This window comes from Gymnodraco acuticeps, unplaced genomic scaffold (genome assembly GCF_902827175.1).
Source record: "Gymnodraco acuticeps unplaced genomic scaffold, fGymAcu1.1, whole genome shotgun sequence".
Taxonomy (NCBI): Eukaryota; Metazoa; Chordata; class Actinopteri; order Perciformes; family Bathydraconidae; genus Gymnodraco; species Gymnodraco acuticeps.
Window position 1 is genome coordinate 3,504,105 of NW_022989843.1, and position 26,060 is coordinate 3,530,164.

General features: G+C 40.7%; 1 protein-coding gene across 3 annotated transcripts; it reads left to right on the top strand.

Moving 5' to 3' along the window:
* The first annotated feature begins 1,061 nt into the window (after positions 1-1,061).
* nsd3 (nuclear receptor binding SET domain protein 3) lies at positions 1,062-25,595 on the top strand. Of its 3 annotated transcripts, none has more exons than XM_034237804.1 (25): positions 1,062-1,464; positions 3,875-4,743; positions 5,508-5,762; positions 5,885-6,047; positions 6,133-6,287; positions 7,018-7,716; positions 7,798-7,963; positions 8,055-8,155; positions 8,533-8,578; positions 8,681-8,811; positions 9,780-9,905; positions 9,985-10,111; positions 10,192-10,392; positions 11,740-11,919; positions 13,022-13,168; positions 15,263-15,419; positions 16,310-16,512; positions 16,623-16,735; positions 16,824-16,970; positions 17,073-17,195; positions 18,782-18,898; positions 18,993-19,134; positions 19,836-19,942; positions 20,027-20,231; positions 20,995-25,595. In XM_034237804.1, exons 2-25 carry the CDS (start codon positions 3,919-3,921, stop codon positions 21,258-21,260), a joined length of 4,902 nt encoding a protein of 1,633 aa, XP_034093695.1. In that variant the 5' UTR covers positions 1,062-1,464; positions 3,875-3,918; the 3' UTR covers positions 21,261-25,595. The 3 variants fall into 3 exon arrangements, with proteins under 3 accessions (XP_034093695.1, XP_034093703.1, XP_034093713.1); XM_034237812.1 differs by having other exon boundaries at positions 13,145-13,168; XM_034237822.1 differs by lacking the exon at positions 13,022-13,168.
* Positions 25,596-26,060: the final 465 nt, after the last annotated feature.

Consider the following 26,060-nt stretch of genomic DNA (forward strand, 5'->3'; position numbering starts at 1 on the left):
ATGTCACCTGCAGTGTATGTTTTTTACCAGACATCCTCTGGTTTTCTAATCCTTTTTTTACAAGAAAAATTTGCTGAGAATCACTCATTTGATTCGAAGCCAATATGTCTTATACCTTTTGTATTTGTGTTCATCAAGCCAAATATCAGGATCAATTGTCACGTTCTCTATCTAGGTAAGTCCACAGAGCTTGCGATGGGCTTTAATGTGCTTGCATTGGATCAGAAAAGCTAAGATACTGTCTTTATTTGTATGGATATTGCAATTCACTCTTTTGCTGCAGTAGTTGAAAAGTAGTTTGAGCAGACTTTGTTTAAAAATGTTTTATGCATCAGTCCCCCTCTTTAATGAAGTTGTTTGTCTTCTTTGACCATGAACTGTTAAACTAAATAGTTAAAGATTGTGTCGTAGCTGCTCTGTATATAATAAAGTAAATAAACTTTGTCATAAACAAAAGTATAACAAATAAAGATAAACGGTTGTATTTTTGTCAATAATGTTGTCAAAGTGCTTTATTAGCTAATAATAATAGATACGTTTTTAAAGTGGTATATTTTTGTTTTATTAAAAGCCTGAAAGATTGTCCAAAAAGCTATGTGTTGCCCACAAATGAAGACTGTGGATCAACAAATGTGGAACCAGGAATACGAGTCAGAGTGAGACGTCTTTAATGTGGCCCTCCTCTCAGCTACTGATCAGGCGAGGAGGCGTATAACAGCCAATCAGAGACGCTGGTGCAAACGTAACCATAGCATCTGCACCGCGTTGTGTGATCAGGGTGCAATACAATAATCCCAACTATTATTGGTGCACTTCTGTTTGACAGCTTTTATTCTTAAATAATATGACACTATTGAAAATAAAACGTTCAAACAGTTTATTTTTTTATTATGTTTACATTGTTTTCCTCCCGACATGACACATGAAATCCCTGTTTAATATCAGTGTAGGTGTGACAAGTATGAAACATTTAACATATTTTTCCTTTGAAAGTAGCTGCCATCACAAGTGAACTACACATCCCGGAGTGCTCCTCGTAACCCCTCCGGTCCGTGAGATTTTGGCGCTGAGCTGCAGAAGAGACCGACCACCAGGCCTGGACTAAAAAATAAAAGCAGTGTGATTTTGTTAAACCAAAGGAAGAGGGAGCTAGAGATGATAATTAATATCATAACATTTAGAAGAAGAATGCACAGTGGAGGGGGAGATAATTAAACATATCTACGTGAAGCAGTGTCTCTACTAAATGCTCCTACATGAGGAAGAAGAGCCAGGCTTTGGGATTGGGCAGCGACCAGATAGCGTAACAACCCCTCCTCCTCTCTGTAGAGAATTGCGTTAAAACGAAAAGGAAAAGGCCTGCGCTTTATCTAAATTACAGGCTTTTTCCCCTTTTACTCCATATATATTAAACGAGGACCCGTTGCTGGCTGGTGTATGTGTTTAGAATGGGACTCGCTGAAGGTATTGAAATTTCTTTTTAAATTATATTATTCTCCTGCATCCCTCGACTCGGCATCAAAATCTATGCTGCTCATTTGCTCTCCTCTTTAGCGACATGTTTGCCATATTGTGGTTGTCCCCCCCACACTCTCTTGCAATGATTTTGAGGGTCGCAGCTATATTATTTTCAGGCACATTTATCTCCAAACCGACAGTTATGGAGGTATAATCACGCCAGACAATATGATTTAAAGGGGCAAAGGCAGCCATATTGGCAATGGAGCGTTAGCCTAGCCACCATTAGCTTCTCCTTTCATCTTCTTCCATGTGTTTAGAACATTAACGGATAACAAATAACGAATGGGGACGGTTAGTCGTGTGTGCACAATGACAACCGGTCGTGTCCCCCGGTTTCGTGTTTTTCTTCTCTCGGTTAAAATGGTCCACATCTTTTTGTTAACACAATCCCTTAGCTTTTGATGGCAGGTAGCTTCAGGCTAACATCGCAGAAAGCTATAAGATCATTCAGTGAAACATGTTTTGTCTGCGCAGTCGTTTTGAAGCAGGTATGTTTACCACTTCACACATGAACCCTAAAATAATAACACAAGTCGTTATAGACAGTTAGTGACTGTTAGTTGACACCTTTTTATGGGTGTTTACATCACCATTATCTACCTTTGCCACCGCTGGGCTGAGTGGTAACACATTAAAGCACAATCAGTGGATTAATTAATTCAGTCTGCAAGCTCCAACCGTTTTTAACCTGATTACAAAAGCCATAATATGTTAAGAGTGTCCAGTGTAAGATATTGAAGCAGGCACTGGTATTTGTACCATGTATTTGTGTTGATTAAATAAAAACACTCATAAAGGTTAATTAAATAGCTTGGAACAGATTCACTTCACTGGTGATTGGTTATTGGCTATAGAAGAGGAACATGTCTTTATCGTTAATACGAGCTGCTTGGAATTTGTTTTGTATTTTGTTGATGGCCTAAGTTTAACATGATTGATTGTGATTCTCAGATGAGGGATTTGTCCACTTTTTAGAAAGAGATTACATTCACCCTTTATTTAACCAGGTAAAGTGATTGAGTTTAAAAGCTTATTTTAAAGGGCCAAGAAAGCAGTCAAACAGTGTTACAACAATACACACAAACGAGACCAAGAGACAAAACAACTTTCTCACACTACACATGAGTAAGCACATCCAATCCAGTAACAAAAAACTGTTTTAATGCATAAAAGGTATAACTTCTAATGTGAATTCAGTGAAAAATTCAAGAGCAAGCAATGATCAACATTTCTAATTTCTCAATCATTAACATTTTGGCCTTCGTATATTCGGCTCCGATAGTTTCAGTTCTTCTGTACATTTTCCAGGAAGATGTGGCACTGTATACAGGCTTGTTTGCCTAGTTTTGTTCTTACCTTGGAATATATTACGGAGTATTATAAAATATGTGAAAAAAAATAGTTAGAGCTCTGAAATGGTAAAACTTTCAAAATTCCCCAGTCCCCTGGAAGGCAATTATTTACCACACATGCATATTTGGTCGTAAATAAGCACCATGTCATAGTGTTACATTATTTGTCAACTGAATTCTTTGGAAAAGTTTGCCTCCTATCAGATTATGTAACAGTTTAGATTCAGATAGGAAATATTAATAATGTCACACAGCAAAGGTCCTTGGCTTGAAGCAAACCGGAGATGTTGCATGTATTTGTTGTGCACACACATTTTTTAAATGCCTGCAGTTTCATCTTATATCAAGGCCCTGTCTTAGTTTTATATTCTCCCTTTTTTATCTCACCATACTATGCCTAAATGACACATTCTGAAATACATTTATGTTTAATTTAAGTGCCTAAAACACACTGACCCAGAGCAAATCAGGGTCAGCCGGAGGATCCCTGTCCATACAGAGTGCAGAGAGCAGATTTAATGTAGTAATGTCAAGCTGGTGCTTAATGTTATACATTAAGGCTTAGGGAAATCCTTTGAAAGTTTATCAAAATGAAAGGAAAATTAAAACCTTGTAAGTTAATAAAAATAGGGTTCTTGATTTTATAAATATTGTGCAATAATAGAAATGTAAGTTGCTTAGCTCTTCAATTAGTAAAATAGTCTCTCTTGCTATCTCTCACCTTGCACATTATATTGGTTTGATGTGTTACAGAAGGCAAGAGAGCACACAGTCTGCCTCTCTTTTTAATTGTTGCGTGTGCGCTTCTGTTCAGCCTGCTAGTTCTCATTATAAAAACTCAGTGTCACAAACGGTAACCTTGATCAGTGTCTCAAACGATGCCTTGCTGGGTTCTTGAAAGTAATGGTATGGAAACCCTGTAGTAAACGGTAATGATTTAATGATAGTCTACCTTTATCCGTTTTGCTTCACACCTGTGTCTGATTTCTATCTGTCAACAGGTCCAGTCAAAGAAAAAGACAGTTAAGGATGCAGGAGCCCAACAATGGATTTCTCCTTCTCTTTCATGCAAGGGATCATGGGAAATACAATTCAGCAACCCCCTCAGCTCATTGACTCCGCCAACATCAGACAGGAAGGCACCTGCGACACCGGCAGTGATCCAGGCGAGGATGGTGGTCCCTCCTACGATGCTGCCCTGGATGCAGAGTTCTCCTACCCGCCGTCCGCCTCGGAGGACATGTCGCAGGTCTCCAACGGCTACCCCCCTGGTCTGGGCATGTACGAGCCGCAGTCCAAGTTCTCCATGTACTCGCAGTTCCCCAACGGCTCGGCTAACGGCTACGGGGCCATACGGAGCTACGCAGACCACGGTCTCCTGCCGGGGGAGGGGACGGTCCTGAGAGGCCCAGGTCTTCAGGAGCGACCTTTGTCTCCTGTGTCCCCCCCTCTGCCCACACATCACCCACACCTCCATCACCACCACCACCACCATCACCATACCCCTCATCTCCAGCACCACGCGCACCTCTTTCACTCGAACCCGCCTCTTTTACAGAACCACCCCCACCCACAGAGTCCCCCGCCGCCCCCTCTGCCCTCCCAGCACCACATGCCCCATACGCCTCACATCATGACCCACACTCTCCCACCTCCTCCCCCATTAATCCTGCCTTCCTCCAGTCCGCCCCCCTCCCTTGTGGACAGTACCCCTTCTTCTCAGCCCTCCCTCACCCTGTCCAACACTCCTGGGGGCGTGCTGAAGAAGTCCAGCTCTCCAGAGATCAAGCTGAAGATCATTAAGACGTATCAGAATGGGAAAGAGCTGTTTGAGTCTGCGCTGTGTGGAGACCTGCTGCAAGAACTGCAGGTAATGTGTGCACCTCACAGCTCGAATCATCAAAGGTCTCACAACTGACCACGATCAAGATCATGAGCAAAAGCATGACATTTAGAGCATAAACCCTCAAATAAGTAGTACATTAATAAAAACCATTGGAGAGAATAACCTCTGCTATCCTACTGCGGCGCCTATTGAGAATTGTTGCATTTTATGTTTTGTAGTATATATAATAACCCTGTTCATAGATAACTACTTACAAGATACGTTAATTTATCAATCTGAAATTGCAATAACATTCCCAAACCTTGGACAGGTGGAACCAAAAGTTGAATTTACCTACAATTTGTGCTAAAAGTACCTAGTATTTAAATTATTTAACAAATACTTTGTCATCTTCTCAAGTCCGAGGTAAATATTAAAATGGCTCTCTTTGTCAAAATAGTTATTTACTAAAATATATTAATCTTACTCTTGTACAATAAAATGCACACATTTTAGAGGCTGGCACCAGCTTCATAGATTATTTATTTCAGCTCATTCAAACAACAGCAACCACAGAAGAATCATTTCACATAATAAATACAATTATAATCTGGCCCAATGAAATTCAAATGGAATTGTTACAGTGTGTGTTTTTTGGTTTACTTTTAATTCTCTAAAGAACTGGACATCTGAGGTGGTTTTGATTTCAGAAGACAGATGGATCAAGCTTTGAGTTACCGTTTATGTAGAAAAACTAAAATGTACTTGATTTCTTACTACTGTTTTTGTTTCTTCTATCTTCCCTTCAGAATGAGTCTCAGAAGAGCGAGGCCACTCAGATGCAGCGCAGACATGAGAGGAAGAAGGAGAAGAGGAAAAAGAGTGCGCGGCTGCAGCTGCAGGTCCAGGATCAGGAAGAGAACCTGGAACAGAGCCAAGCACAGTCAGGTACCACAGAGCAGACGGAGGACATCCACATGGAGCCCCCGCCCGCAGAAACACCCCCAGCCCAGACACAGAAGCCTCAGAAGACCGTCATCAAAACTGAACCAAAGATGCCCAAGGCAAGAGCATGACTGTTTGCTCTCCACAGCAGTTTGAATGCTTTGAACACCAATTACTGTAGATTGTAGAATATTTTAGACATTTTAAAGCACATCACTGACTTGTTCATGTTTCTCTTTAGGTTCCGAAGGTCCATCATCCATCAGTGATCCAAGAGACGGGCTTCTGTAAGGAGTTTGTGATCGGAGATCTGGTGTGGTCTAAGGTGGGCACATACCCTTGGTGGCCCTGCATGATCTCCTCTGACCCGCAGATGAAGGTCCACACCCGTATCAACACCAGAGGTACAGACCGCTTTTTCTTTCACAAGTGTTTGAATGCGTGAGGACAAAAGCCACAACCTGTTTCCCTCGCTCTGTTTGTGTGCAGGTCACAGAGAGTATCACGTCCAGTTCTTTGGCAGTGTCGCTGAGCGAGCATGGATCCACGAGAAGAGGATAGTCCTGTACCAGGGGAAGAAACAGTATGAAGACCTTCAGGCTGACACTCTGCGAAAAGCCACAAATCCTGTAGAGAAACACAAAGTATGTACAAATGATGTTGGATTAATCCCTTATAAAGACTCCATACTTTTTCAGAGGCTATGTAGGCATTGAAATCATCAAACTATGGTCTTTTAAAAAAAATTGACGTTAAGCGAGTCAAGTATCCTTGGATAAAAGTATATATAACATGTATAACACCATTTATTTTTAATACACAAAAAAATTGTTTTGTATATAATTGTATCATAAAAATAACTAGCAGCTCTTTATCATTTTTGTATTGCAGTCACAGAAAACCCTATTTACTGTATAATTGAATTTAATAATTGACTTTTATTTATATTACACCATCAAAATTATTATAATTAATATATATATAACAGCAATTTTGTTGTACAACAATTTGAAGATCCCTTTTCCGAACCACCATTTCCATTCACTGTGAGGCATTCACTGTGAGGCATTCCTATGAGTCGCTGCCACCATTTGCATATTTTATATCATAAGGTTCATTAAATGAAGCAATTCAATTCATCACATTTAATAAAAAAGTGGCAAGTAAATAGAATTTTAACACATAAATTATTCAAGCATATTTGGTTGAGGAAAATATTGTTAATAATGTCCATCATGTGTAAATTAAAAGAATAAAACGCATCCAGAAATGCAAACACATAATGTAAAATATAGGTTTCTGTACAGCGGTATGAGATGTGAAAAAATAGTAGTTTTTAACAATGTTGTTTCTTCTTGATGTTTCCTTCTCCAGCTTCTGAAGCCCATCCCTCAGCGGGAGCGTTCTCAGTGGGAGGTGGGTGTGGGCCACGCCGAGGACGCCCTCCTGATGTCTCGGCAGGAGCGAACTGACAACTACACCTTCATCTATGTTGACCCAGATCCTCATGAAGGCACGTCCAGCAGGAAACCCACCTACAGAGCTGAGAAACTAAACCGGCGCTCCAGCGGTTCAATCAGTAAGAAGGAAGAGGGAGCGGTAAAGTCACCAGAAAGAGAGCAGCCGACACGACGGCTGCTGCCACGCAGACAGTGTAGTGTTTCAAACACAGAAGACCACACAAAATCCCCGGCCTCAAATGAGGAGAAGAACCAGAGGGACGACCAGCGTAAGAGCAGCTCCCCGAAACAGAACGATGAGCGGCAGGAGTCGCCGCCACCAGTGAGGGCCTGGAAAACAGCCGCTGCCAGGAAGCTGCTGCCTCTCTCCATCACCATGAAGAGGCTGAACGTGGAGATCACAAAGTGCGATTGGCCTCTCCTGCAGAAAAAAGCAGCTCCATCTCCCAAAAAAGAGCAAGTCATCGTCGAAGAAGAAGAAGAGGAAGAGGAGGAAGAAGAAGAAGAAGAAGAAGAGGAGGAAGAGGAAGAAGAAGAAGAAGAAGAAGAAGAGAAGGAGGAGATAGTGGAGGGAGAGGCCCGGCAGCCTGACCTGGGTTACTGCTCACCGGAGGTTGGTGTTTGTCATGCAGATAGGAACATTTCATCCTGAGGTGTCCTGTAAGCAAATTAATCATTTTGATGGATTCAACAGGACAGCAGAGCTAAACCTGAGCCCAGTCCGGAGGAGGAGGAAGAAGGGGACGAAGGGGAGGAGGAGGGGGAAGAGGAGAGGAGAGAATCCCCCGCCAGTCGGAGGAGTGAGGAGGGAGGAACGCAGCAGACCTCCTCTCCTGGATCACACCACAGCAGTCCACATGGTGGGTAAAACACAGACCTGCAGTGTGTGTGTTTTCTTGCAGTTTGTAAAGTCAGTAACAGATACAGCTCAATACCTTCATGTGTTTTCAGGTTCTCAGGAGCGGAAGCTGCAGCGGCGGTCGGTCAGAAGCAGGTCCGAGTCGGAGAGATCCAACGATCCCGTCCCCAAGAAGAAAACCAAAAAAGAGCAGGTAAAGGTTCTCCGCAGATGACCTAGTGTTCAGACTAAAAACAGCTCTTCATTATAAAAACACAAGGGGATGTGGCTAATAGTTATGGTATATTTTTCATAAGCAATATATTTTATTATGTCAATGCTCATTTCTGTTTTGAATAAAATGATCTGAATGTACATTCACAGATATATATTAAACAGATTATATCGAAGATATAGGGTTTTGAGATTGAAACACTATTACATATTTAAAAATAGAAAATCAGAACATGACTCAGAAAAGTCAAACTGATTTATACCTTTTTTTAAACAGTTTAATTTTTATATAAAATAATTTGGTTTTTTACAATACTGTTGAGTCAGCACCACACTAACCTGCACTTCTTGTCTCAGGCTGAGATGGCTCCTGAGACGACACTGAGGACAGGTTCACAGAAAGGTAAGGAATCCTTCCTTCATGCTTCCTGTATAACCCCTGTGGTTGGAACTCTTTTTACTTTATAAAACCTTTTTTTATTGCTCATCTTTATGAATTTCTTAGGAGCCAGTGAGATCTCAGACGCCTGCAAACCTCTGAAAAAGCGAAGCAGAGCGTCGACAGATGTGGAGATGACTTCTTCTCAGTACAGAGACACCTCTGACTCTGACTCCAGAGGCCTCAACGACCCACAGGTAGGCCTAGAAATCAAGAAGACAATACTGTCTTTCTCTTGATAATTTGTGCATTTTCATCAATGTAACTTTTTTATAGTCATCATCACAACTAAGCAGACCCGGCGCCGTGGGAGGGCCAGGCATTTATTTTTTAAATTATAAATAAACTGTGAACTTTAATGCTACGATGTATTTGATGTTAGATAGTAATATAAGAGAATACATGAAAAACAGGTATGAAATACTATATGACAGTAAAACAAGAATACAGTTTAAAAGGGTGATTTGTAAAATATCCATAAAGAAATAATAAATCTGTTTACAGTTCTGTTTCATATGGGTGTTGAGAGATGTATCCATAGATCTCTTTATTTTTCTCTCAAAGTGCACCAGATTGATGCTTTTAACTTCAATATTAAAAAAAAATAAATCTTCACGGGGGAGCTTGCCCCCGGACCCCCCTAGCTTTAAAAAAAATAGCACTTTTCCCCTGCTTACACCTATATGCCGTGAGCTGATTATTGAGCCTTCATTGTAACAGTCGCGGGTACACTGTGTATAGGCGTGGGGATTGTAGCAGTAGAACATTCCACTGCAGCGCCCGCTACATTAATGGGAAACCCTACATGTTTGAGCACCCTCTATGAAACGTCAAGCTACCCCACAGCACCCCCCAAAAGAAAATCTCTGACGCCGCCACTGGCCGCGGCACATGACGGTTTTGTGTGCCCTTCCATGAAAATCCTATGCCCTCTCTGTAGATTTGTTCTGGCGCCGGGTCTGCAACTAAGACCCTTGATCTGTCGTGAATTCTTTTTCAAATGAAAAAATTGCACACAAAAATTGGTGTTCCCTGCTATTAAAATGTGAATATTTTCTGGTTTACTTGTATAATCAAAATATTTTGGGGTTCTGTACTATAGGTAGGAAAAAGGGCTGTTAAAAACATTGGCATGGCCTCTGATTGCTGTTTTCTCGCCTTTCAGGGTTTATTTGGGAAAAGTCTTGACAGTCCAGCAGCAGCAGATGCAGACGCCTCAGACACTCAGTCTGTGGACTCCGGCTTGTCCCGCCAGGACAGCAGCACCGGCAAGAGAGACACCGTCTGCCAGGTCAGCACATCACTCATCTGGTGTTCTCTCTAAAATCCTACAGGTGTTCAGTTATAGAACTTTTTCTGTGTGTGTGTAGATCTGCGAGGTGTACGGAGAGGGTTTGGTGGTGTGTGAAGGGGACTGTGGCCGACAGTTTCACCTGGACTGTCTCGGTCTGACGTCCCTACCTGAAGGCAGGTTCACCTGCTTGGAATGCAGAAATGGTGAGCGAACAGAATAATATTCACTGTGTCAGATCTGCTGTGTTTTGCTCCGTGCTAACATCCTCTCACTCTTTTTCTAGGCAATCATTCTTGTTTTAGCTGTAAAGCGGCGGGCCAGGAGGTGACGCGCTGCTCCGTGTCTGGCTGTGGTTGTTATTACCACGAGGATTGTGTGCGTAAACTCCCGGGCTCCACCATCAGAAGGGAAGGGGGCTTCTGCTGCCCTCAGCACAGCTGCTCTACCTGCTGCTTGGAGAGAGACCTGCAGCGGGCGAGTAAAGGTAAACAATGTCTGATTTCCTGTTTGAGTCTGCAGTGGAGTGTGAAGAAAATGACTAACAAAACAACATTTCCCATTACACGTTAGGCCACTTAGCTGATGTTTTTTAATAAAAGCAATGGGTAAAAAGCAAAAATAATGAGTGCAATGGTCAAGGCTTTACTTCCCTTTATATGTGAGGGAGAAGTGCAAAATAAATAAATTGTGAAAGAGATGATTTTGAGAAAGACGGGAAATAAAAGGGCTACTAAATCCTGCACTGCATATCCTGCAGAATATTTGGTGACAGTCCTGCTACAAACATCCGGTAAACATAAATTGCTCCATTTAGTTTGAGGCGAGAGGCATCTGGAGACTGAAGACAATTTGAGAAAAAAAGTAATTGACGTGTTCCTTGAAATGTCTTTAGATTATTGTGCCTTGTCTTGCTGGTAATGTTTGAAAAAGGGAAGTGATGCACTTGGTTTGCAACAGAGTTCCAGTATATTGTGGCTTAAAACAACCCTAAAATGGGGACATGCCAAAATGTTACTAGAGAAATGTGTCACACATCAACTAAATGCTTTGCCTTTGGCACAAGGCAGCATTGATGTTGTTATACTGACTGAACTATTACTTGGACTAACTACCTACGGATAATATACATGCGTATTTGCATCGTGATAAAGATAAACTAACTTGTAATTCAATCATTCAGAATATATCTAACCAAACTGTTTGGCCTTGTGACCCCTTATAAAATATATATGTTTATGTGTTGCCCCTTGTCCCATTTTAGATGTGAGTTACACCAAAGAGGTTAATGTAAGTGTTTAGGCCTACAAACGTGTCAAATATTTCACACAAAAATACTTGAGGTAAAAGAGTCCAATGATAAATATTTATTTGTGAATCTAGTGTTATCTTCTGTTCGGCCCCATTTGTCATCTCCCACCCCTTATAGATTTATCTTGTGACCTTTAGGACCCCTCGATAGGGAACCATTGTCCAAAACATCACAAGTGTGAATGTTCAATGTTGAACCATGTTATTCATTTTTAATGTAGAATGAAGCAAGGAGATAAAAAAACTATATTTAAACCACTTGAGTGTTGAATGTCTTGGGCAACAAAAAAGTATAACCTTTTCTTCTGGTTTCCTTAGATAACAGCTTGAAAAATGAAGAATCAGTCCTCCATTATTAAAACTCTGCAGTGACGGGATTGAATCTCTTCACAGATCTGTGCATGCTGCACAGTTTCACAGCTATGTGACGCAGTGACGGGTTCAAAATAACTTTCCACTTGTCGTGTGCAGACTCAGTGACAAGAAGCTGAACAAATGTCCCCGTCCTCTGCCTCCTTTCCAGGTCGTCTGATGCGCTGTATCCGCTGTCCGGTGGCCTATCACACGGGAGACGGCTGCGTGGCGGCAGGCAGCGTCGCCCTCACCCATCACATCATGATCTGCAGCAGCCACGGCAGCGCCAAGAAGAACGGCCTCCTCTCATCCCCTATCAACGTGGGCTGGTGCTTCCTGTGTGCCAGAGGTAAGCTCTCACTACCTCACACACTAACAGTGTTCCTCTCCTAGCAGTGGCCCTGAACAGACGAAGCTAACAAATGTTGAAGTTCTGAAATTGATAGTTTTTAGGTGTGGTTTGATGATGTACTTATGCATAGTGAGTGTATTACCTACACCTATGACCAGTTTCTGGAAGCAGACAGAAGTCACGGCACAAAAGGTAATCACCGTTCTGCTTTGAAAGCAAAACATATTTTAGTCATTTATAGAAAGGCGTTCAAATAACTAAAGCCGTTATCTATTCCCTCTTTCAAGCCACCAGACACCGTTTACAAAAACCTTTTTTTTTACCTCACAGAAAAACAAAAATGTAAAATCTACCATTGTGTTAATAGGTTAGTTTGTTTGTGTTACACCAAAGTCACTGATAACACAAACAAACTAACGGATCGAGGTAGAACAGCAACTCCTGTGGCCTTTAAGGTCAAATGACTGTTTATGTCAATGGAGTCTGGTGTCTTCGGAGAGGGAATAACTTGGGGTCAGCGGACTGTCATCTACTGTAGACTGACATAAGTACATCATGAACCCAACTTCAACAACATCTACATGATCCTTTTCACCACTCTCTTCTTGCTTGCACTTCACATTGGAGCAACAACAGGACCTGATCAACCTTAATGTTGTTTTTCAACCTTTTTGAAGGAATATTACCTTCTTTTCTTATAAAATCAGATCTATCTTTTTAATATGACATGTTGGCATAGTTGTTTATGAACAACAGAGTAATGAAATGTAACATTTGTTTTCCATCACAATACTAATACTATGAATGATCCAGGCTTCACACTGCACTCAACTGAAAGCTGTCCCTTTAGTCCTTGATGGTGATGAGGATTTACATTTTTTTTAAATGACTTTCGACCAAAATAGAGGTGATGTTTTGCCTGTCGGACAATCCGTTGAGTGCACTGTTTGGCCTCTTTGTGTCAGGACAGACTTTGTTTTACTTGTTTCTTCTGTGTGTGTGTGACTGTGAGTGTTTGTTCTTTCTCTTTTTGTGAATTTTGGGTAATTTGGAGTTTGACTGCGGCTCACCCCCGTCTCTTCCTGTGTGTCTTGTGTAGGGCTGTTAGTGCAAGACCTTACTGACACCATATTAAGTTCATATGCCTATAAGTCCCACTACCTTCTGACTGAGTCAAATCGTGCTGAGTTGAAATTACCTATGATTCCCTCTCCTTCGTCAGCTACCAAAAAGAATGTTGGGAAAGGTAACTGAACAGTTTTTCTCTTCCTCCTTTTCCCCCTGGTCTGTGTTTGTGTTGTGCCTGCTCCCCTTTGTGTACGCATCATTCATTTCAAAGCCTTGAGATGCCAAGAGAATTAACTGGTAAATATGCAGTTAATTTAATGCAGTGGCGCAAAGTAACCTCAGCCAAGTTCCCTAACACATTAACAGATAACAGTGGGCATCATGCAAGAACACTTTTATATTCCTCCTCAAAACCTCTCATTTCAGGATACACTAAAATAGGAACTGTTAATGTCATTAGTTATTTTTATAATGTTATTAACACCTGAGTCTTATCAACTCACCAAAACCTCTACGTTCCTTTCATTGATTTTGTGAATCATGTGAAAACTCATTAAATGTATGCGATCTTGCAAAGGAAGTTTGTGTATTCTAGGCCTCATGATTTCGCCCCCTTAAAAACCACATTAATAGAGAGATGTGTTTAAAAATACATTATATATATTTAAATAAAATAATATATATATGTATTTTTCTTATTAATTTCCCCAAGAGGGATTATTTCAATTTCCATGAAATTATGGGAAATAGAACAGTATTGGTATGCAGATATATACATTTTCTTTTTTATTACTACTAAATTGAACATAATTGTAATAATATCGTAAAATATAAATAGACCATTTTATTTATTCACCAATAGATATATTTAGTTGATTTCAAAGTCATATTAAAACTCCACGTTCGTTTAGATTAAGAATATGTTATTGTTATCATGATTTTAAAGGTCGGATAAGTCATTATTTCCTCTTGGGGAGAAAGAGCATGACTTTACAACACACTGTGAATTTAGTTTGTACGCTAGAAGGAAACCTGTGAATGCAATAAGTTCTCCAACATGACTTGAACGTGCCGCTGAAGAACAAATCTGTTCCGTATATCTGGTTCTTGCACGAGGCCCATTGTGAGATTTGTTTATGCTTTGCATTAACAATCAATCTGGGTTTATATATCTCTTCAATTAACAAGATAAATCAAAAGTCCTTTTAAGTCTTCAATGAGGACAATGTCTCTGCTGGGAATATATGATTGGCTGTCAAACCTCCAGTACTTAAACTACACGAATGAAGGATGCTGGAAGCTCTGGATTAGCTCAGTTAGCTCTGCCTGCGGTTGGTGAGCTTCTCGCTGTTGGGGGCGCACTGCTTCTCTGCTTCAGCACTCTGGGCTTGTTTTTGATTTGAAAGCCTCACATCTTTCTATGCTGACTGCAATAAGTTTTATTTTTGACTGAAATATTCAGATGAAATGAAATGTTGCTCACCTCATTTCCTTAAGCTTTGACCGGCCTTGGATGGAATATTATCTCAATCGGGACTAGATTTGATTTCAATTATTAAAGATGAGTGCAATAGTTAAATGACCACCTTTTTAAAAGTTGTGAAAATATAATATATTAAAAAAAACATGATTCCATGCAGGCTGGTCTGTGCAGGATGTGATGTGTGTCATGGGGAAAGTTTGCTTTACTGGCAGGACTGCATGCCTGCTTTTTGCCAATAATTCTGTTGTTTGAGTTTAACCCTGATTCATGTTAACTTGCTGGCTGATTTGACTCCTGTGCTGATGCATGTATTTCCCATAGACTGCTCTTGGTACAGTACTCTGAATCTGATTTCCAGACATGCTGTAATTGTTGCAATGAAAGGTGTAACGGACTGAGACTCCTTGCAGGGTTCAGTCTTTAGGAGCACAGCTCTCTTAGGAGCCTCCACTCAAGCAGGCTCCTAAAACCTGGCCTTGTTTTCAGAAAATCACCCAGATGCTAAGATTGTAGCTTTAGGTAAAACACTTTTCCCTACAAGGACACTATTTTAACACTAGATGTTGGAGAACCATTACCTTTTCAGCTTCTATACTTTTAGTAGGCCTGTCTGCAAATTAGATTCAGATGTTGTCCAGGTTTAAAGGTGCATCACCTAATCATACACTCCTCCTCTCTTTGCATACCCATTTCCCACAATGCATGCATATACACACACACATACACTCAAAACACACATTTACACACACACATTCACACACATACACGTTTACATCCATACAAATGTAGGAGGCAAGTTGCTGTGCTGCGACACATGCCCGGCTTCCTTCCACCCGGAGTGTCTGGAGATGGAGACGCCGGAGGGGGCGTGGTCCTGCAGTGATTGCAGGGCGGGGAAGAAGCCTCACTACAAACAGATTGTCTGGGTCAAACTGGGCAACTACAGGTATGCAGGAGCACTGGGGATTGACTGCTGAGGGTGGTGAAACTGTCCGTTTATGGTACAGTGAAATGTAAAGGATAAGTTGGTGAAATGCTATATTTTACTTGTAATCAAATGAAAGTACAAAATAACAATCACAGATTTTTTCTTTAGTAGCAACAAATGTGCTTTGGTGTGAGAACCATGAACAGTATAGGGACAGATTAGCTAGTTACAGCATTTAAAAAATATGTACAACAATATGTAACATCCATTCAGGGTATACACATAACAATTATATATGTTATATAGTATAGAACGTATGGTATTATGAATCATTGCTTTATTTAAAAAATCGTTTTAATATCAGTATTGCCTTCACATTATTTTGGTTTATTTATTTGTTATTGTTTTTTTAAACATTAATTTTCTTTATATTTATTATCAATTACTATCTCTGTGTATAGAATATCTACCCAAATACACTTAATCAAAAATAACGTACTAATTGGTGATTCATGTATTTGATGTTATAGATGAAAGGAAAAAATAAGGAAATACTGTGGTGGTGTTTTCCTGTCGCACACTACATGTTCAGCTCTGCTCAATAGTTTGATTATTCTCTGCTGGCATGGTATTACATTACAATGTGGTAATGGGACACACATTATGCATGTGCCAAAAAAACATATTTTTACCAGCCATGAGTGTAGATCTTATAGGTCAGAGATCTGTGACTTTGCAGGAGCTAGTGAAAGTTTTTTGTTTTTGTAAGTTCTTAATTTTCATTAGGTTTTTTAAAAGTGTAATGCTTACGTCAGGCTATAATAACTTTTAGATGGGCTTGTATGATTAGTTTTTTTTACCACACTGAGACACCAGTCTTACTTTTCACTGCCTCATTTTCCTTGCAGGTGGTGGCCCGCGGAGATTTGCAACCCTCGCCTGGTGCCATCAAACATTCAGAGCCTGCGTCACGATGTTGGAGACTTCCCCGTCTTCTTCTTTGGCTCCCACGACTACTACTGGATCAACCAGGGCCGCGTCTTCCCCTACGTGGAGAATGACAAGAACTTTGTCACGGGTCAGATCAACATCAACAAAACCTTCAAGAAAGGTAATTTCTTCCTCAGTGTTTTTGTTCTTTATGAGAAATCAGTTGTGAGTGCATATTTCTAAAGATGCAGGGAGGATGAGTCTCTTAGATGTTGTCGATGTGTGTTTTAGCTCTGGAAGAAGCTGCCCGGCGGTTCCAGGAGCTAAAGGCCCAGAGGGAGAGCAAGGAGGCTCTAGAGCAGGAACGCAACTCTCGCAAACCTCCCCCCTACAAACTCATCAAGGTATCCCACTTTGAAGAAAAACTAAAAAAGTTATTTTGAATGAATCTTCAGTGTCGTAACTGATTCTACCGTTGATTTCTTGCATCAGTCCAACAAACCAGTGGGGAAAGTGCAGGTGCACGTAGCTGATTTGTCAGAAATCCAACGATGCAACTGCAGACCGACAGACGAGCATCCGTGCAGCCTCCACTCTCAGTGTCTCAACCGCATGCTGCAGTACGAGTGTCATCCACAGGTCTGTGTGCATACTCGTTTTACAGTTTTTGAACAATATAACCAGCCATGACTAATTGCACCTCAACTTCTTACCTTTTCTTCATGTTGTTGTTGTTGCCAGGTGTGTCCTGCAGGTGAGAGCTGTGAGAACCAGTGTTTCTCCAAGCGGCTTTACGCAGAGACGGAGGTGATACAGACGGACGGCCGCGGCTGGGGCCTCAGCACCAACCAGGCTCTCAGGAAGGTCGGTGTTGAGCTCAATAATTTCACCAAAAACAGCATCAACATGTCCTGTAACAGCTTGACTATCAAGCTCTGAGGCCTGTCCTACGAAGCCGGATTTTCGCTTAGCGAGCTAACTTCAGGGAAAACTCTGGGTTTCCGGTCCTACGACGCTGGTTCTCTTCTTACCGAGCTTGATCTCCATGGTAACTTATGCTGAGCGGCTAACCTGCTCCGGAGCAGATTAGGTTCCAGGCTAAGAGCTCAACTCAGTGAAAGCACCGCCTGCTGACCAATCAGAGCTCAGTGTGCGGAGTTTAAAGCGATCAAGTCATATTACAGGAGAAAGGAAATACAGAAAAGCTGCCGTCGCAGGAAAGACGGCCGGCAAAAATCACCGACTGTGTGAACGTGAACATTAATAGAATATCAGCTCCATCTTCAGAGCAATCTGACTATTATAACATTAGCGTTAAGAAAGCTTACTTAAATATCTGCCACAACAAAAGTAACCGGATCAAAGTAACATTACGTACAGTCCGGGGCACTGAGTGCAGACGTCGATGTGTCCCATTATCATTCATATCACATCCTATCACATCTGTATCTTATATTTCCTTATCTGAGTCAGCTTCTTGAGCCGTATCTGGCCGTGCAACACTCACAGTGTCACATACTGTATGCAGAAGTATTATTTTAAGCAACACATTAAGTTGACGAAACACTCGAGTGAAATGTAATTAAAGTCAGATCGTGTCTTAGACGGGGCAGTGATATCATAAACCTGTTAATGTACGCATTCAAACACTTTTTCTTTAACCAGCTGTATTCACCTTGCAGGTGCAACTATGTGGCTTTTATCCTGGATAAAGTGTTTAAGTCATGGATGTTTAAAGTTTAACGTCTTCATATTTGTCTAATATTATAGTTTACTTTTCATTCAGGAAGTATGACGCTGCGCTGTCAGTACACTTGTCCATGTTTGTGATTGGTCAAATGTTGCTAGCCCCGCCCCTTTCATGTGAACGCGCACTCAGCCGTACAGAGAAACCCTGGCTTGAGTTACCGAGTTGATAACCAGCGTCGTAGGAGCGCTTAGCGAGAGCGCGTTTGTTTTGGGTTAGGTAAGCCAGCTAGCTCAAACATATCCAGGGTATGTTGAACTGGATTCGTAGTACAGGCCTCTGGTCTCAACCATTTTCCTATCATGTATTCAGATAAACAAAACAAACATTTAAGTCAAATTGTGTTTTGAAATCGAGTTAGACTATCTGTTCCTTCTCGTGAAGTGAAAGACATTTATTTTGTTTCTTTCCGTTAACTGTCGGGAACAAAGTATTTTTTTGTACGTTTTTGTGTTTCTCTTATTTTCCTACGATACTGTTATGATTGGCTGTGAATAAGAAATATGAAGGACAGACCATCTATTTCTATGTATTCATTTCTTTTGAGAAAGGGGCAGGTAATATAAGATGATTTTCTTCTCCCTGCTCCTTTTCGGGTATGGTGTGTTTATAGAGACATGTTTTGTATACCATGAACGGAACAAATACAATGAAATGAAATAAGGGTATCTGTATAAAATATGACTGTTGTTGTTTCCTCCAGGGTGACTTTGTGACGGAGTATGTAGGAGAGGTGATTGACTCAGAGGAGTGCCAGCAGCGAATCAAACGCGCCCATGAAAATCACGTGGCCGACTTTTACATGCTCACCCTCACCAAGGTAACATCAATGACACTGATCAACATTGTTCAGAGGATAGACCTTCAGAAGCATTTCTAAACCCCCTGTCTTTATGTTCAATCTGTCCTTGTAGGACCGTGTGATCGATGCCGGCCCGAAAGGGAACCCGGCTCGGTTTATGAACCACAGCTGCAGTCCAAACTGTGAGACACAGAAGTGGACGGTAAACGGAGATGTTCGCATAGGACTCTTCACCCTCTGTGACATCGAGGCCCGTAGGTTCCCATAGAAACACACATATATTCTGTTACATTCATACATTTACATTCAAACTTATAGAAAAACATTTTTCAACTTCTTTTTGGTTAAGCTTTAGATTTCAGAGTGTGTTTGCTATGTTTAGTATTTCAGTAGTTTAGTTTGTTTTTGTTAGGGACAGGTATAATGTCTCACAAGTACATGGCTACATATATATTAAGAACATGGCTTCAAGAAGTTTGTAGAAATGGCCTTATAGTTTAAATGGTTTGATTTGGGTAACAACTACCACACTCAGTACAACTCAGTAAACTCCCCTAGTTAATCATGATCACTATCAGACCTCTGTGTTTTATCTGAAATATCTAAATCATGTTTGCACTTTGTGTACCAGGAAAAGCGCTATAAAAAAAAAGATGTATTATTATGTTCTTATAATTTAGTTCTACAAGACAAATTGCTTGTGAAAAACAAAAGGGATTAATTGGGAAGCAATTGAATATCAAGTCAAATTCAAAGTTATAAGGCTTTCTTTTTTTTTTTAAGTCTCCTTGTTTTGGTATACAGCTTAAAAACCTAAACTGAAATTAATTCATGTAAAAAAGTGGTTTCCGGTTAGTTTTTTCTTGAAGAATGGGGTTATTTAGTTTCTACAGTGTGTGTGTATATGATCCTGATGATCCATCTGTTGTGAATCTTGTCTCTGGTGCTCCTGCAGAAACAGAGCTGACGTTCAACTACAACCTGCACTGTGTGGGCAACAGGAGGTCGTCCTGTCACTGCGGCTCAGAAAACTGCTCGGGGTTCCTCGGGGTGCAGCCAACGGTGAGTGCAGTGACCTCTCGTCAGGAATCCAGCTCTTCCTGTGTTTGATATCATTTAATAATGTGTCTATAATGTTTCTTCCAGAGTGCTGTGGTGATGGAGAAAGAGGAGAAGGCCAGGAATGCCAAGCTGAAGCCGAAGAAGCGGAGGCTGCGTCCGGAGAGCAAACACTGCCACGAATACTTCTGCTTCTGCTGCGGAGAGGGAGGCGAGCTGGTGATGTGTGACAGGAAGGAGTGTCCCAAAGCATACCATCTGCACTGTCTCAACCTCAACAAGCCTCCTTACGGTAATGACACAATTACCTTTTGTGTGTGTTGAACATTCAAATGTGTATGCGCACAATGTTAAAGTCTTGCAGATTTTTTTTCTGGTTATTTCTACCGAATTCAGTCAGTTCCCTCCCCCTGTTCTTGCAATGCCTTTTTGTAAGTCACTAGCAAGAATCCTTATATCTAAAGGCCTGAAGAGGTAAATGTAAACTCATTTACTATTAAGAATGTGGTAAAAATCTGTCATTTATTTTTCTCACCACCCCAGAGAGACCTTTTGTAGACAGACCAGGTTGGTAAAGGCGGACTTGTCAGATTAGTTCATCCAAATGACAAAATAACATTTCATCAGCTTTTAGTACCCAATAAAAAAGTTGACGGCGAGCTCTGTCGATTATCCAGAGGAATATTTTTGAAGAAAGAGCTTTTTCTTTTTTAATTGAGTGTAACTTTTTTAACGGTTTGACCACCACAACACAATTCCTTTTACCTTCATTAAAATTATAGAAAAAAGTGAATGAAACCCATGAAGCCCTTTTTTTAGAGAGAGCTGGCACATAATTAAATATAAACTACAAACACAGCATGACCTTGTCCTCAGTTACAATTCTGTTCTCCTTGTTCCTACTTCTACTTCTGTGTCTCAAATCTCTGCATTTTATCAATCCCCCACTCCAAATGCAAAACCAAAGTTGTGCCTTTGCTTCTTGAGCCCTCATTTATTTGGGGGGCATCTACCGACAGGTTTGTCCTCATAATGATCTCCATGTGTGTCTGCAGGACGTTGGGAATGTCCGTGGCACGACTGCAGTGTGTGCGGCGCCCCGGCATCGTCTCTGTGTGACTTCTGCCCTCGCTCGTTCTGCCGGGAGCACGAGGAGGGGGCGCTCACCTCCTCCTCCCTCGAAGGCCGTCCCTGTTGCTCCAGTCACAACCCCGCCAGTCCCCTGGGCTCCAACTCCAGCCTGACCCTGCCCCGCCGCTCCGCCCTGAGCCCCGTCAGCGTCAAGGAGGAGCCGGAGGAGGGCGAGCCGGCTTCAGAGTGACACCTCAGCCCCCTCAATACCTCATCCCCCTGAAAAGTGCGCTCCTGGGCTCTGATCCCCCTCTGTCCCGAAGCAGTGACCAAAGGGATACAGTGATTTTTTTTTACCAGTGCGATGGGTGAGTCGATGAACAGCTCCACGCCGTCAGTGGCAGGCAGAGCGATTGGAGAGGGCCAGACCATCATGATGCGCCCTTTCCCCTCCTCTCTAGCCAGAAAACACCTCTCACACTCTCTACAGCTCGCCTCCGCCCATCAGAGGGCCACCACCTCATTACGTTTCCTTTTTATTGTTACAGCTGTTGAAATAGAAAATGTTATCACATCGTCAAATACGGCACTTTGCAGAACCTCGAAGAGCTCTGTGGAGACGAGGGGTAGGGAGGAGAAGCTGCTCCTTGTTCACCTACTGTAAGCCGTGATCGGCGTCTCACACAAACCTCCCCCTCCCGCACAGCCGATCATCACTCCAGACGTCATCGTATTAATCTCTTCTTCTTCTTCCTGGAGGAAAAAAAAGGGGAAATGACAGATTTTGTGCAATTCTTTTCAAATACACTACATTCCAACCTTCCTTAGACATGGTTTTAATATACTAATGGATATAGATGAATATAATTATATACAGTATCTATGTTTGTTAATGTTTACAGACAGATTCTCTCACTTCATCTCGGTGAGTGGTTGTATTATGTTTGTTTGTTTAGGTGTTAAACATTACGCAGACCTCCTTGTGAAAATAGTCCTATTAAGGTGAAATATAATGGTATATAGTGTAATGGTATGACATTACAGAAGTACTTGTGATTTTCATATTGCCAGTCTCACTCGCCATTGTGTACATAATTGGCTCATAATATTGTAAAGTACATAAAGATCAGGAGGGACGGAGCCTCGCCTCTCTGGTTGTTCCTGGAAGAAGGAAACGCTTTTTTAAAACAACTACACAGATCCTTTTTATTTAGTTTTTTCGATAAAGTTCGGTCCCCTCATTTCCTCCGAGCAGTTACTGTTATTTGTATTGTAGATGGAGGGGCTCAGCTTGTGATCACTGGTGCTGCCTAAGTATTGTTATCAGCCTTAAGCTTGATTCTGGCTGTAGAAAGTCCCAGAGTGCAGTCCATTTCAGTAACGTGGTGTACTGTGTCCGCTTCGATGCTTATTTTTTTGTTTTCGTTTCTGTTTTTTATTTTGCCAAACTTTTCTGAAAAAGCACTTTTACACAGCTTGTCGCTACACAATTTAGCTAGGTCATACATATACAGAAATGTATATCAAAAGAACATAAGACAAGTGTTTCAAAATGGATACCTCTTCTTCTTGTAGTAACGTCGGAATTAAAACTGTGTTGTAACTTTTTTTCCTCGGTCAGAAACGTTGTGAGTTGCTGGAAAGGGTTTTTTGAAGTTTTTGAGCAGAGTGGCCTAAATGATGCTGCTTTCTTTTGGCACAAGTAGAAAAGACTGCCAGCCCGGCTTTGGACAGAAATCGACGGTGTCCGTGAGAGGCACTTTTACAATTCCCACCTGGAAAACATCCTAAAGGCTGGCTGTTATCTAGAGACGTAAGTCCGGTCCAGTACGATGTACAAATACAAACTTCTGTACAGTGTTTCTAAATCTCTCATCTGTCAAATCAAAATGTTTTGTATTTATTGCACCACATTTTATACCAGTTTCATTTTCAATCACCAGTGCAGTACTTTGTCTCGCTCTCGACCACGGTGTAAGTGAAATAGACTATTTAAAAAAAAACATGGGGAGTTTTACATTATATATCTGTGTTTGATCATTGCATATGTTCTCTGTTATTTTACATTTGGTGTAATGATTCCACACTTTTGGTAACAGCCGCTGCTCATCGCCCTGTACTCACTGTAATTAGTGTTAAAAGCAGTGTGAAGCAGTTAAATATAGGAATGTCAAGTTTCAGTTCAGTTTGTGTGTTCTTTAAAGCCTGGACTTAAGGAACGGTAAACTTGATCACAGCCTTTTGCTTGTGATTCTGTTTGTTGTATGTTCTGCCCTTAATACTCTTTATTTTCTCTTAAGCCTCCCGACGAGCCACAGGGAGAAACTGCTAATTGATCTAAAACATTTCAGTTCATTCAGAGTCTTCTCGAGTGCAGGGAGTTTATTCACTCAGTCTCCAGTTTATTTGTCATAGAGGTTAAAATAATAGTCTTACACAACTGTCAATGCAATAAATCTACCTTCATGCACATTATAATGTTCAGTTTGTGTTAAAAGCCAGTTTATAAAGGTGTTGATTAAACTGAATGATCCTTTTGGAAGATATCGTTTGTGCTAATGTTGAATGTTTAGTTTTACTCACTGGTGTTTGTAATAGGTCTTCTACTCTCATTTATACAAACCTAAAGGAAACACAAAAGGAAATGACACTTCTCTGTATAATGCAATACGGTTTAACAGCATCATTCAAAAATGATCCCATTATCTATTCAACATCTCGTAAAAGGTTTTTAACAACAACGGAACATTATAACCTTTATGAAGCTGGGGTTTATTGCATTGACCGTTGTATTCGACTGCATTAGTTTTATCTCTGTGTGCCTAATCGTGTGAGTGCCAATTGTGAGGAAAAAAGACGAAGGAAAGGCTGAATAGGGAGCCATTGAATGCAGAACAATGAGACAATTATAAACATGATCTATGCTAGAAATATGATATTTCAAAAGATTTGTTTTTCTACATATTTAATTCTACACAGTGAAGGTCAAACACTTAAGTACCATTTAGCAAAACACATGTTTGAGTTTAGAAGGACTTTACTATGCTAAATATATGCAAATAATTCATTACACATAGGCACTTATCTTGGGAAAAAAGCACATTAAAAAAAAGCTCAGACTTCCTTCCTGCATCTTCAATGCCTTTAAATGACCATGTGTTACATTTATATTCAAATTCTCTCCCTCTTCTGCATTCAACCGCTGCTTTTCTTTTGTCTTCCTGTTATTATTGACCCTTTTTAGGAAGCCTTTTTTTGTCAATTTCTGAGAAAGAGATTAAACTTGCTTATTACTTGCTGGTCCTAAATGTGAGAGGGATGCATTTTTGTTTAGTTGTCAGTCATAGGAAATGGTCCAAATGTTCAGTATCAGGTTGGTGCGTCATTAGGCTCACTTAATTTAATAACTCAAATCGGTCTGTGTGTCTAAACTTGAATATCCTTTTTATTTATTGATGCATTTTATTTTTCTGTTTTATATTCAGAACGCAGGCATCCTTGACTTTTGTGTTTGTGTCTTCAGAGAAAATGTCTGACTGATAAGTTGTGATTATATAACTGGTCTTAAAGCCCTTTTTATTTTCAAAGTGACAGTTCAGTTGATGGCATGCTTCAAACATCAGACACTGGTTTAATCCACTTCAGTTGGAACATCTTTAAATGCCTGATTTGAATAGCTAACGTTTTGTTTTTCTGTTCCTTTATTTGTTTTGTACCATGTTGCACAGCGCAACAGCCTTTCTTTGTTTGCACCTGCAGATCGCACGATCATAATTACTTTGTGCCAGTTTGTCTCTTCTGCCCTCTGAGCTGACGCAGCAGTGTTACCGTTGCTCCACTAGTGTCCCAGCGCGCATCGTTTCATTCACTTAAAATAATCTCTGAAGTTTTGTTGGTTTATCGTCATAGTAGTGCCCACATTAGTTTTTTTAAAGAGATAGCATGTTTGTCTGATTTAGGTGGACCCTTAATACGCCTGAAAGGATTTTTCTAAGTGTCCAGGATTGATATTATTTTTGTATACACTTACATTTAAGATGCCCCCACTTGTATGTCAAAGGCTATGTTTCAGTTCACTGTGGCGTCTTTTGTTTTTTTGTGCAATGTTGCCGACTTTCTCTTTTAATTGACATGCTGTCGAAGGAGAAAATAGTGTTTGAATAAATAATAAAATCACTTTCATAAGCACTCATCTCTTTTTTACTTGTAGTAAAATTACTTACGGTAACTCTAACTGGGGTCATATCTATCTCTCTTGGTGTTGCTTCAATACAAATGTGGATGAACACAAAATACCATGTTGATTACTGTTCGACCTGTGTTACTGCATACTGCATATTGTTGAAGAACTTGTAAATAGTTTGCATTGAACTTGCATAGAATCATGTTACTGTGGCGTGCTCTTTTTGCCTGTACAATTCTGCTTCTAAATGTGTGTGACTGTTGAGACGACACTCTTTTTGTACATGACTGTCTTTTTATTTGAGAATATTGATTCTGTCCTTTTTCATTCTAAAGTTGAGTTTGAAGAGTTCAGACATGCCTGAAGTTTGACTTTAATAAAGCTGTACTCTGTCTCAGTGAACACTCTCACTTTATGGGATGTATTTCAACTACTTTAAAAAGAAAACAAGATAAATCGAGATAATGTTGCCTTCATGCTTAGTGGAAAAAAAACAATTCAACATCATTATGTGTGTAAATGGTAAGGGATTTGCCTTAATAGAGTACTACCTAAGCTAAAAGTATATAATTCATTAATTTATACTGTGAAGTTAGCCTACAGCACATTCACAAATGCGTGATAATCAGAATAAAGTCACTTCAAACAGCATCACTTTGTGAACCCATAGGAAGGAACGTTTCATTTATTAAAAATGGTATTATTTATGCAGGGCTGAGTGTAACGTGACGTGGCTTTTGCCTCCAAAGGTCAAGTTGGATATTTTCCATAGACTGTATGATATTTTCCCACATGACCATTTCCGGTTTACATAGAACAACAGATGTCATACATGTGCGAGCCACTCTATCTGTCTAGTGTTAAGTC